General features: G+C 38.9%; 1 protein-coding gene across 1 annotated transcript in view; it reads right to left on the bottom strand.

Annotated features, from left to right (window-relative positions):
* Nucleotides 1-475: 475 nt before the first annotated feature.
* The window catches only part of FRK (fyn related Src family tyrosine kinase), a 105,841-nt gene continuing 92,846 nt past the window's right edge, over nt 476-13,470 (bottom strand). The window contains exons 6-8 of the mRNA XM_004753545.3: nt 6,876-7,057; nt 5,589-5,754; nt 476-5,200 (exon numbers count right to left, since the gene is read on the bottom strand). Coding sequence (XP_004753602.1) covers nt 4,989-5,200; nt 5,589-5,754; nt 6,876-7,057 — 560 coding nt within the window. The 3' untranslated portion in view covers nt 476-4,988. The remainder of the gene's footprint in view (nt 5,201-5,588; nt 5,755-6,875; nt 7,058-13,470) is intronic.

Raw genomic sequence — 13,470 nt, 5'->3', positions numbered from 1 at the left:
GCTCTCATTCCCACTGCTACAGCAACGGAAAATGTCAGAGCTGGGGTCTCTCCATCAGCTTGGGTCTCTGATAAAGGGGACACGAAGCAGGTGACCAGCAGTGAGTGTGTAGCAAGGTCTATTTCCTGTATTCACCAACTTACTTTGCCCATCACATAAATGTAAGCCCTTTTAATGTAGTCAACTGAGGAAACATTTTAAGTGCTATAAAATACATCAAATTTATGTCATAGGTCCACAACCAACTTGACCTCTGAAACAGTGAAGTCAACTTTTAAAAGTTAAGTTAAAAGTAATTAGTTTGATATAACTGGCATGATGAAAACATCCAGCATAAATAAAGATAGAACACTTAGAGTAAAATGTATTTTCAAGAAAAGCCTTTGCCTTGGTATTTTGAAGAACCCAGAAGTAGAAATTTTTCAAATATTGGTTGCATTTAAGCCAAGATAAGGAATAGCACTGTAACAAGTGGTACAATTAAAAGAAGTCTTTTCTTTTTCTTTTATTTTAAGTAGGCTCCACACCCAATGTGGGGTGTGAACTCACACCCCTGAAATACAGTCACATGTCCTACTGAGCCAGCCAGGTGCCCCAGAAAGAAGTCTTTTTTATCTTTTTTTGATACATATATTAATCACGTGTAAATACATTTGCATGTAATCATACAATGTATTATTAAAGCATATAACATAGAAATAATCATTTTTTAGAGACTATGGTACCTCTAAAGTATAGAATCTGGCTAATTTGCTTTCTTTCCCACTTTCTGAATCTATAATTAAATGTAGATTCTGGAAAATGATTAAAAGCTCTAATATCCTTGACCCTGAAATTGTGTGGACTATAAACATTAAAGCAATTTGGTTAATATCAAGCAGACTTATCTTTCACATAAAGTACAATCAAACCTCTATTCTAAAATCCCAGAGAATTATTACAAGACAATGTTTAGCTTTTTTCAAACCAAGCAATTTTAGTTGCTTTTAGCATTTTCCCCTAACATATGATTTCAGGGTTATTATGTTCTATGACTTGAATCCCCTGCACAGAAATATATATAACTAGATACTTAACACAGGTTTGAGATTTGTTACCCTTTTCTGGAAGAGCTGATTATATTCCAAGAGGATGAAAAAGATGTTACAATGAAGTCTGTTACTTCAGATGACTAATGGATCAACTACTCAGGCAAGAAAAGTAAATGGAAATAATTGGGTGTTTCTGTCCTTATAAGTGAATCTTCTAACTTCAATATAGATAGTGTCATCCGGGTGCAGATCGAAGCTTAAGTTGTAACAGGGTCTGAAATTCAGGGTTTGCATGCTATTTTTATTCTCCAGTTTATGTCTAAATGAAATAAATAATTTAAGATATTTACCATCACTTCCTTCATAAAAAAAAAAAAGGAAAAATCTGAAGGAGTTTAATGGTGTAGTGTAGGCAGTAAAAAGATGACACTATGAAAATTAAAATATTACTGGAGCCATGGATTTAAAAGACTTATAAGTTTTTCCCATTCCACCAAACTACCCAGCCTTTTCTCTTTTTTTTTTTTTTTTTAATGTTACAACATTAAATTTTTCGATCATATTGGAGACTAGAGACCAAAACTTCTCCATAACAATGCCAAGTAAATTCCAGAGAACTGAACATTTCCAGAGGAGCCCACAGGCAATTCCGGTACCCAGGCATTCAACCCTCATTTACCATTTATTTTGAGAGTAGGTGTTTTTAATGGGAGAAAACGGTAACACAAGGTGAATAACTACCCATGTTCTCACCATTCTGGTTTGCACAATGTATCATTGCAGGGTCCTTACAAATCACCACAGACACACTATCAGACAGGCTTTTTGGTCCAGAAACCATATGCTCAACTAGACCTTATTGCAGATAGGGCATGTGCTTGGCAAAGGCATGGATCACCAGCAGGGTGCTGCTTCCTCAAGAAAGCTCCAGCTGGGGGACACGATGGCCTCGTTCCAAGGGCAATGGTTCCCTTTGGGCCATCAAAGAGAGAATCAAGAGCTTTGGCCCCTTACGATTGAGTTGATCCATGCAGCCACCATGCAGACATGTATTATGAGAGGATGGGAATGGGCTCAGCCTGATATTTCTCCATGCCTGGTCTTTGGTGTCCTTTGAGACACCCCCGCCCACCATGGCCCAGTTAGCAGATTGCCGGTCACTTCCATTTTACTTAGTTTTCAATGATACAATGTTCAGGTTCCACAGCTATTAGGAATCCACTCTGTGCCTCTTTTGACCTTAGGTAATATATACCTACTTCCTTCCTAACCTTCTTAAAAGAGGCTTAATGGAATTTTGAATTTTCCCTATTGCAAAAATTCTTAGGTTTTTGTCAAAAGAGATTTGAAATACCACATGGAATGATGTACTTATATCCTTCACCACTACCTCCAAATAACTGAATTACATAAATAAAACATTACCTAGAAAAGAGCTTTGCTACACTTTATGGGAGGTAAATTTAACAAGAACTGGCTCATTGTAGGAAAATTCAACTTATCTTTTCCCGATCCTTTTATTCTATACAGGGAAAGAAATTTATGTCATCTTAAAAAAAAATCTATTACTGCTTCTCATAACTGAATCCATTATTTTTCTCTATGATCCATCAGGCAAAAACAAGAATAATAGATTGCTTTGACAGAACCTTGAACATAAACGTCTCCAAGAATCAAACATAGTAAGTTAAACCAGTTTCAGGTGTTATTAAAACAAGAAAGGATAGCCTTCTCTATACATTTCAAAATCAGATCTTACTAAGCAAGTTATTATTATCAGCTTCTACAAAAAAATTATACAGTAGTTGAATTTTCACAATTAGACTCTGACTTTACACAAATAAAGTTGTCCTATACATAGGCAACTGATTTAAACAATTTATGTGGACCTTATCTTGGAAGTCTTTCCCGTTTATAAAAAGAAAGTCAAGGCGCTCTATGATCAATAGCTCCACATGACCCATTTCAGTTTCAGAGAAGTCTGAATGTATGTACACACACCGACCTACATCTGGGATTTTCTCCTTAATGGATACCTCTCCAGCATCTAATTTCATTCCGATAAGCCGACCTTCCAACTGTCTCCGGGAAGAATCGCCACATTTCCGGCTTCAGTGGCAGAACTTATTCTAAGCCAATCGGCACACAACATTATAGTAAGTCTATTATGTGTCAGCATATGCCCCAATTTGCCTACAGAGATAAAAAGAATGATGTTCTTTTAAGATAGATAGATTTATTTATTTATTTATTTATTTACCTGAGGGAGAGAGGCAGGCGGAGAAGAGCAGACAGAGAGGGAAAGGGCATCTTAGGCAGACTCCGCGCTGAGCACGGAGCCCGACGTGGGGGTTGATCTCATGGCCCTGAAATCACAACATGATCGGAAACCAAGAGTCGGAGGCTTAACGGACTGCATCACCCAGGTGCCCCCCAAAAGAGTGTCTTTTATGCCAGCTGAAAATGCAGAGTGAGAGGTTTCCCATTTTCTGCTACGAGATGAGGAGAAAAGAACAGGGAGCCCCAGCTGCTCCTGAGCCGTCTGTGACTTTGAGAATGAGGACAATGCTGGTGAAAGAGAAGACAGACGGAAGGAACGCAGGTCCCCATGACTACCGCTGAAGTGGTGATGGTGTGGAACCAGCCTTCCAGGTAGAGTTCAAACACTTTCTTCTTAGCCCTCGCTCTACTTTGGATTTCGGTTTCCAAAACTGTTCAGATATGTTCCTCTTCTCCTTTAAAGATGAGAGAATGTACTCAGAATCTTATGCTTCCTTGTGGCTTGTTTCATTCGTATTGCTTTACAGCAGAGACCTCTGAATATATACTTGATTCTGAAACTGCCTCTGAGAACCCTCCCTAATCCCCTAATGGGGCACAAAATTTGATCTACCCATTGCTTAAGAAGACAGTAACATTCTTACAAAGGTTAATGCACATATAAGATGAGTAAAAACCCCTTTTATCCTACCAGACAGAAAAATACAGCTTCATAACCCAAGTCAGACATTATTCCTAGCCAGCCTCTAGATCTAAACTGAGCTTGACCTGTACAGTGATCAATTTAAAACTCCAGCCTATACACCAAAGGTCCATCTTCTTAAAATTATTCAGAAATCCAAGCCATGGCAATCCTACTGCTCTCATTTTCCTGAACTATTTTATACTTATTTCTCAGATTTTGCAGGCTATTAGATGTTTCTCACATATTTCCAGAGATAATAACTCATCCGCTTTGCAATCTGATTCTTAACATTAGGAGATTAAAACTAATGTAGATGATTCTCAGATGACACATACCGAGGTACAGAAAAGCCCCATCATTTCCTTCTACAAAATGAGAGAAATTTTAATTCTTTTTCTCAACAGCTGCTTCATTTTTTTATGCATAGGAAAAAAATATGTGCAATTACTCCAAGTACAATCAAGTCATTTCACATGGCTTTACCATCATTGTAGTTACAGGATATTTTAAAAGAGAAAAAAAAAATCTCAAAGCACAGGTCCTGCTGTGCAGCAAAGCAATCAGATTCCTTCATAAGAACAGCCTGATGGGATTCAGCAATCCGAGGAATAATGAATAACCACTTTAATCAGTAAACAGGAAAATGCTACAACAGTCACTGAGTAAAAATTGACTATCATCTGTTGATCCTCTTGATCAGTATTTCAAACAATAAATAGAAATGTAAGTATTTTTTTAAAAAAGAAAAGTAACTGTGTTTATGTGTTTGATTTTTTCCAGACAGTGATAAAATATCATCTTAGACTGTCCTGCAGTGTTGCCTAGTCAATGAAGTGTACATACAATCTTCTTCATAATACACGGCCAAGTTGACCTTCTCACTTGAATATGTCGAGGTAAGCTCTTCTGGCAGTCGATTAATAAGGTTGTTATTTCTGGACTGATTATTGAACTCTTTTGTTACTTCATTATTGAATGTTCTTCTTCAGTGTTCATCTTACAAAGTTGTTTGTATCCGAAAATGAAAAGTCTGTTTCAAAATAGTCTTCAAGTTTCCAATGCAGTTTCTCAAATGTTGGCCTTTCCTTAGGGTCTGCATTCCAACACTCCCACATGATGTTGTAGAACTGTGGTGGACAGTTAGGTGGTTGAGGGAGTCTATAGTTTTGACCCAATATCTGGATTACCTGAGCACCTGTCATGCCTAAATAGCATAGAACAGAACCAACAAAAAATAAGTTAAAGATCAGGGTCTTAAATTCATCGATAATTATATTCAAGATTATAAAGCAAACTGATTTCTTTGGTGAAGATCTGAGGTCTACCATCCCCTTCCCCGGCTGCAGATATTAAACTAAATCTTGCAGCAAGTAATGTCTATAAGACCGCAATTCAAGAGCAAAGGAGAAAGAGGCAATAAACTACCTCATTAATGCAAATCATCATCATCAAATTTTATCTATTATGCTCCCACAGGCACATGGTGTGGTTAGCCCCATAACTCTGCCCTCTAAGTCTGGGCGAAGCAGTTAAAGTCACACCTAAGTAAGTGACCTGAAGCAGAAAGGCCCACTTCAGAATTAATTACTCACCAGTATAAGGCATTTTGCCATAAGTAATGATTTCATAAAGAAGGATTCCAAATGACCACACATCGGACTTAATGCTGAATTTATTAGCACGAATGGCTTCGGGCGCAGTCCACTTCACTGGCAGCTTTATTTCATGTTTGGATTCATAGATGTCTTCATTACCTACCTGTTAATGCATTGAGGAATCAAGCCAAGTTCAAGTGAGATATATATATATATATATATATATATATATATATATATATATATTGCTATCCTCGTTCATCTGTAACCTGCTTCATATTAAAATTTAGAGGGAAAGCATTCAAAATGATCTTAGTTCAATAGATAATTAGTAGCAAATTCCAAATCTGGCTTATAAGACTGAGAAATCTATGAGAAAACATTAATAAAATATTATTTAAGAGCCTACTATGTGCTAAAAATAGCACTGACAAGAGCACGCTACTACACATGGGAGAACTCACATGTGATGGTCTTTGGCATTTGGTCTTCAGCAAATTAAAAAAAGAAAAAGTGAAGGCAAAGTCTGTTTCCAGACTTACTGCTGTTATTGGAGAACCACTGACTTTAATAATTACCATGTTTCACTTTCTAACATTGAAAAGTAGGATCCAAATGATTTAAATTAATATATCAAGTCACTGGGGTTCTAATTAACTTATTTAAAAAAGAGATAATGAATTCATGAAGATCAAAAGAGAATCACTTATACGTTGTGTTTCATGTTCCACACCCTATTTGTAGGGCACGATGTAGAAAGTAAAAATTAAATTCAGAGAAAAACACTTAATAGTATGTCACTTATGTCAGTGTCTTTTGGCCTGATGTCATGACACAGGATGAGGGCCAGGAATTAAAAAGTCAGTGATTGCGAAGAATTCTGGCAACATGAATATTAATTTGGCAGAAAGTGAGCAAAGGTGGATGGAGTAACTATACAAAATGTATTGCTTTTTGTAAGGAAAATCGAGGCAAATCAAGAGAGGCTACTGCATGAAAGGCAGATCATTAATCCAACCACAAACTTAATCACGTACTTTCCCATCTGGTTAGGAATCATTTCCTCTGTTTCTCCTTGGTGAAGAAAGAAAAACAGGAGGTGGTTTATCTGCAAGGCCTTGGGCTACTAAAGTGTTCTACGGACCACCGAACTTGGAGAAACATTATTTTTTGGATAAACTTGGAGAAACATTATTTTGAGGAACAACAGTAAATCTATCAGTTTGCTGGTATGTTAGACTTTTGACCTGTGACAAAACCTAATTAAAACAAAACACAATTCACCTTAAAAACTCTTGCAAGTCCAAAATCTGCAACTTTGTAGATATTATGTTCACCAACCAGGACGTTTCTGGCAGCTAGATCTCTATGAATGTAGTTCTGGGACTCCAGATAAGCCATCCCAGAGGCAACCTGCGCGGCCATGTCCACCTGCTGAGGCAGATGGATTTTTGTTCCAGCATCATCTGAGCAGTAAGAGAAAGTAAAACGTTGACTTTGGAAATCAGGTGTATTATTGAAGTGAATTTTGAGAATTGTGATGAATGAGCTATCGGTGGTATTAAGTGTCATAGCACTGATCTGTTGAGCAAAGAAACATAATTAATACAGACCATTCATTTACTTTAAAGGGTTAATGAGGCAACACTTTTCAGAGTCCAGACACAGCTGTGGCCCTCACTCCCCTGAAGGAACATGCCACAGAGAAGGAAACAACAGCATCACATAATTTGAACACAACTCCAAAGCTCTGAAGAGCCCAGGTATTACCATATTTCCACAGCACGCAGCCCTGACTCATCTCTTTGTGGAGATTGTTTACTTAGTTGCCTCTAGATTTCCTTCAAACATTTCATTGTTTGTTCTAGTCTTTAGGGCTATAAGATGATACCAATTTGCATGGTGGAGCTGATGAAAAGTTCTCATTCTTCCATCATATTGGTATTTTTTTCCTATCATATTGTTCTTAGAAACTAGCTCACTAACAAAAATGAAAGGTCTAGTAGTTGTTATAAAATAAGTATGTCACATTTGTACTCCATTACGCTGGATACTTTTTTTTTTTTACTTCCCTTTTTAAGCCCGTTATTCTTAGAAATAGTTCACACATCTCTCCAGGCATGGACAAGAGTTTAACAGACATAGTTTCGGGTGCCTGGGTGGCTCAGTCATTAAGCGGCTGCCTTCGGCTCACATCATGATCCCAGGGTCCTGGGATTGAGGTTCACGTCGGGCTCCCAGCTCGGCAGTAACCCTACTTCTCCCTTTTCTACTCCCCCTGTTGTGTTCCCTCTCTCTGTGTGTCTCTCTCTGTCAAATAAATAAATAAAATCTTAAAAAAAAAAAAACTTTAGTAGACATAGTTTTTACCACCACTACTCATCCTATATAACTAAGTACAGGAAAGTTAGGCAGTAGACTCAGTTTGATCATTAGTAGAGAGGTTAGTGTTATTCTGGGCTGACTCTGTGAGGAGGGGTCAGCTATCCCTGGATACTTGTTAGCTGCCATATTGTTAGTAGATGTCTTCAGATTTCTGGAGAATTAAAAAGGTCTCCTGTAAATCCAAACTACCAGCACCCCTGACTCAATAAGCCAAATATTACCAAAAGTGTATTGAATTCACAGTCAAGAGTCTTAGATACAACTTGATTTGAAAGAACCAAGATGCCCTTCAATGGCTGAATGGATAAGGAAGATGAGGTCCATATACACTATGGAGTATTATGCCTCCATCAGAAAGGTTGAATACCCAACTTTTGTATCAACATGGATGGGACTGGAGGAGATTATGCTGAGTGAAATAAGTCAAGCAGAGAGAGTCAATTATCATATGGTTTCACTTACTTGTGGAGCATAAGGAGTAACACGGAGGACATGGGGAGATGGAGAGAAGTGAGATGGGGAAAGCAGAGGGGGAGATGAACCATGAGAGACTGTGGACTCTGAGAAACAAACTGAGGGTTTTAGAGGGGAGGGGGAGGAGGTTGGGTGAGCCAGGTGGTGGGTATTATGGAAGGCACGTATTGCATGGAGCACTGGGTATGGTGCATAAACAATGAATTTTGGAACACTTTAAATAAAATAAAATAAAATTTAAAAAAAGAAAAGAAAAGAAAGACAACTATTGCTCAGGGGTTAGAAAGCTTTGTCTCACGTTTCTTCCTGACCTTAGGCAAGCTGCTTAACACTCCTGTGCCCCCGTTTCGTCATCTATACAGTGGTCATCGTAATATCCTTATGGTATCAGTTGTTAAAATGAGTTAATTCATGTAAAGCACTTAAAGCAGAGCCTGGCACCTAGAAAGAACTGAGTAAATCTGTTTTGTTATCTGACTACCTGCTTTTATCATTGCAGAACTAAACAGTTTAAGAATTGTTAAGGTTGAGATGCATATGGATTGCCTAAATGGAAATGCCTAAATGAAGACAGACATACGGGTCTGGAGCACACATGCAGCGGAAGATATCAACTTAACAGTCATTGTTTGTGGGTAAGAGTTAAACATTAAAAGTGAGTGAGACTGTTAGGAAGTGACAGAATCATGACAAACACCAACATTTAGGATGGACAGAGGAAGATAAACCTATGAGAAGACCGAGAAGAATCAGCCAGAAGAATGAAACAAAAACCAGAAGACAGCATCCTAACAAAGGTTTTGAGAAAGTCACCACCATTGTCAAATTCCACAAGTCCAGCAAGATAAGGTTTAAAAGGTATTTATTAAATATTACTAGGGAGTCATTGGTGACCTCGGTGGCAGGAGGAGCATTTTCACTGCAGATGTGGGATAGAGGCCAGAACGGGAGCTGAGGATATGGAGACAGCAAGAGGAGATGTCAATTTCCAAACCCTAGTGAAGAAGGGAAGGCAACAGGGAGTTGGCAGAGGGGAGTGGAAGTCAAGGGAAAGCAGTTAGCAGGAAATTCACGATTGTGAGGGGCTATCAATGATACGGTACTCAGGGAGTCTCTGGAGTGACAGCCACATTTGCATTGTTGATTTGTATGGTGGCTGTCCCATTGTTCACTTGCTCACTCTGAATTAACGATAAATTATACTAAATGATGTATGTTATTTATGTATGCCATCTTTTCAATAAAAAATGAAATAAATAAGGGCGCCTGGGTGGCTCAGTCGGTGAAGCATCTGCCTTTGGCTCAGGTCATGATCTCAGGGTCCTGGGATCGAGTCCCGCATCGAGCTCCCCACTCAGTGCTTCTCCTCTGCCTGAGGAGCCTTTGGCTTGTGCTCTCTGTCAAATAAATAAAAATCTTAACAAGAAATGAAATAAATAGAGTTGAGTCCATTTTTTAAAATGGTATAGATCTAAGCACTGTGTCTGTGTGTGTGTGTGTGTGTGTGTGTGTGTGCGCGCACTCATGTGTGTACATACATATATATTTGCTTTTTTAACACAAGCAGCACATTTAAGTACAATGTGTGGTGAAACTAAGTACTCATAGACCTATCTGTCCTTTTCTTCCTGGGCAAACACTATGTTCCCCATCCCTAGAAGTTAAATTGGGCCATGTCACTAATTCTGTGCCCTGCAACGTGTGCAAGAGAGGACGTTCATCACTTTAAAATCTGTTTTTGTAGCTAGAAGAAATACATTTTGAAATGGCAGAGCCACATGATGAAAAGAGTCTAAATCCCTATGTCACCATTTAAAGAGAGTCTTGTAGAAGGGTAGGTCTGTTGCATATAAAAAATGCATATATTTGTTATGTCACTAAAATATTTGAATTGTACATTATAGCAGCTAACATCAATCATTCGGTTTAAAATGAGATGTAAGCAAAAAGACAAAACATAACTTTTTTTTAAAGACTTTATTTATTGGGGCACATGGGTGGCTCAGTCAGTTAAGTCTCTGCCTTCTGCTTGGGTCATGATCTCAGGGTCCTGGGACCAAGTCCCAAGTCGGGCTCCCTGCTCAGTTGGGAGTCTGTGTCCCCCTCTCCCTCTGTCCCTCTTCTCTGCTTGTGCTCTCTCTCTCAAGTAAATAAAAAGATTTTACTTATTTATTTATTTACTTATTTATTGAGAGAGAAAAAGAGAGAGTGCACAGCGGGAGAGGTAGAGGGAGAGAGAAAATCTCAAGCAGACCACCCAAACATGGAGCCCATTACAGGCTCCATCTCATACCTGAGATCATGACCTGAGCCAAAATCAAGAGTCAGATGCTTTACTGACTGAGCCACCCAGGCACCCCAAAGACAAAGCATAACTTAGTGTGCAGCATAATGAGAAAGCATTGCTACTGTGTTAGCCAAAATAGCTATGCCTTTCCATACCAGATTAACTCAATATGGAAAGAAACATAAAAAAGTCAAGATACACTGGTGACCAGTCCTACATCAAGTGACAGTTTCTAAAATGGTTTCTCCTATTCTCTATCTCCTGGTATTTGAGCTCGTATGAAATCCCCTTCCATTAAATATGGTTTGGAACACCAACTCACTTTTAACAGATAAAATACGGCAAGAGCCATGGGGTATCTCTTCCGAGATAAGTGATCAAAGACAGTGTCTTCATCTTGCAGGACTCTCCTCTCCTGTTCTCTCACTTGCTCACTCTGATGAAGCCAACCGCCATGTTGTAAGTTGCCCCGTGGAAGGGCCATGTACCAAGGATCATAGGGAAGCTCTGGGCCAATGCCCAGCAAGGAACAGGCTTCCTCGGTCCAATAGCCTCGGAGAAACCAATTTCTGCCAACAATCACACAGGTGAGCTTGGGAATAGATCAGCCTCCCCCAGAGCTTTCAGTAAACTGAAGAACCTGCCAACACCTCTTTGCAGCCTTGGGAGAAACCGGACGTAGAAGACCCAGCTCTGGGGCTCCTGGGTGGCTCAGTGGGTTAAAGCCTCTGCCTTCAGCTTGGGTCATGATCCCAGGGTCCTGGGATCAAGCCCCACATCGGGTTCTTTGCTCAGCAAGGAGCCTATTTCCCTCTCTCTGCCTGCCTCTCTGCCTACTTGTGATTTTTGTCTATCAAATAAATGAATAGAATCTTAAAAAAAAAAAAAAAAAAAAAAAGACCCAGATCAGCTGTACCTGGATTCCTGACCACAGAAACTGAGGTAATAAGTGCTGCTGTTTTAAGCCACTAATTTGTAGCACAGCAATAGACCGTGAATACAGGTTCACAATAAGAAAATAATGCCAGTGCTATGCGTATGGTTAAAAGCATAGGGTATGGAGCCAGACTTCTAGGTTTAAATTCTGGCTCAACCACCTCAGGTAAGTTATTCACCTCTCCATCCTTCAGTTTCTTCTACCATAAGGAGGAAATGATGATAATAATAATAATTCTCATTTCATCAGGTTTTTAGAAGAATGAACTAAGTTAATATTTGTACACCACTTAGAAAAATGCCTGGCAGAGGTGCCTACGTGGTTAAATAGGCAATTAACCTCCATCAATCAGTTAAGCATCCGATTCTTGGTATCAGCTCAGGTCATGATCGCAGGGTTGTGGGATGGAGCCCCGCATCTGGCCTCGTGCTCAGTGCAGAGTCTGCTTGTGCCTCCCTCTCCCCGGGTTCCTCCTCTCCTTCCCCTGCCACTCACATGCTCTCTCTCTCTATCTCTCTCTGAAATCGATCAATCAATCAGTCAAGGAAGGAAGGAAGGAAGATGCATGGCACATCGTAAATACCATATAGTGTTTTTTAAAAAAAAATGAATATATATGCACCTCTCTTACCACTATTCCATATGGTTGATTTTCACCACATCACCTCATTTTATATTTAGAACTATATGAAGTAGTATTTTTATTATTTGCTCCTTTTCATAGCAGTTTCTGCCACTTAGAAGAATAGGTAATAAGTTGTAGAGTGGAAAGTCAAGTTCAGGTATGTCTGAGGTAGAAATTTCGTGCTCTTAAAAACTACTCCATCCTCCTCCCTAAGATCAACCTTACCCATGATTCCTGAGCACCTGAATGCTGGGGCTACAATTAGGGTCAGCTAAAGAGTATCTCAGTGAAAACACTTCTGTCTACTTCAGTGGACCTAAGTGAACTCCCCAAGAGATCCGATGAACAACATGTATGACTTTATTTATTTTAAAAAATATGTATGTATATAAAAAATGCAGATATATTTATTCTCTTTAAATTTCAGTAAGAGATACCCGATATCACTTACCCTCAATGCTTAAGTTTTTTGACAAGCCTCTTCCATTCTGGAGAAATTTATTACAAAAAAAAAATATTTAGCCAAGCTTAGGGACTACAAAGATGGTTCTATGGAAGAATATGTATGTCATTCCCACTATCAAATACGACATCTAATCCTATTATAGTGGATATAAAAAGTTTTCACTAACAGGCACAACAGAGAAGAAAATTGAGTAATAACACATTTTCTACCCTGAAAGACTGCAGTGGTCTAGGAACTGCCTAAGTAAACCTTGGAACACACTTCTGATACAACAGCCAGTTGTCAAAACTGATATAAAGGTTCACAGGCCTGTGACAATTTATATCTGCAACAAGAAAATATTTTCAATTACGTTCCATTACTCAAGAGTCTTAGATCTTACAACAGTTACTGTGATGGGCTGTTTAAGAGCGGCAGATTCATTTTAACATCACTTTGTTGAATGTAAGCCCTCTTCATTGGGAAGGGATTGTCTGTAAGGAGCATCTCTTCATTTCTCCTCATGGATACTAAGGATCTTGGCAAATGAAGGTCTTGGTAAACTTGACCCTGAAGACCCAACTCAGCATATGACAGGGTTTGTGCTCACCTCTGAATAAAACACATCAACACACCACGAAAAAAACTCATTGTCGAAGGAGTTTGTAATTAATAAGCGGATCTTGTCAAGCTGACACCAAGGGTCTCAAAACAAACTCAACCCCA

The sequence above is a fragment of the Mustela putorius genome, unplaced genomic scaffold, assembly GCF_011764305.1.
Source record: "Mustela putorius furo isolate JIRA1106 unplaced genomic scaffold, ASM1176430v1.1 tig00000450_pilon_pilon_pilon, whole genome shotgun sequence".
In the NCBI taxonomy this organism is placed as follows: domain Eukaryota; kingdom Metazoa; phylum Chordata; class Mammalia; order Carnivora; family Mustelidae; genus Mustela; species Mustela putorius.
The sequence above is the reverse complement of the archived record's forward strand: the minus strand, read 5'-3'. Positions and strand labels throughout refer to the sequence as shown.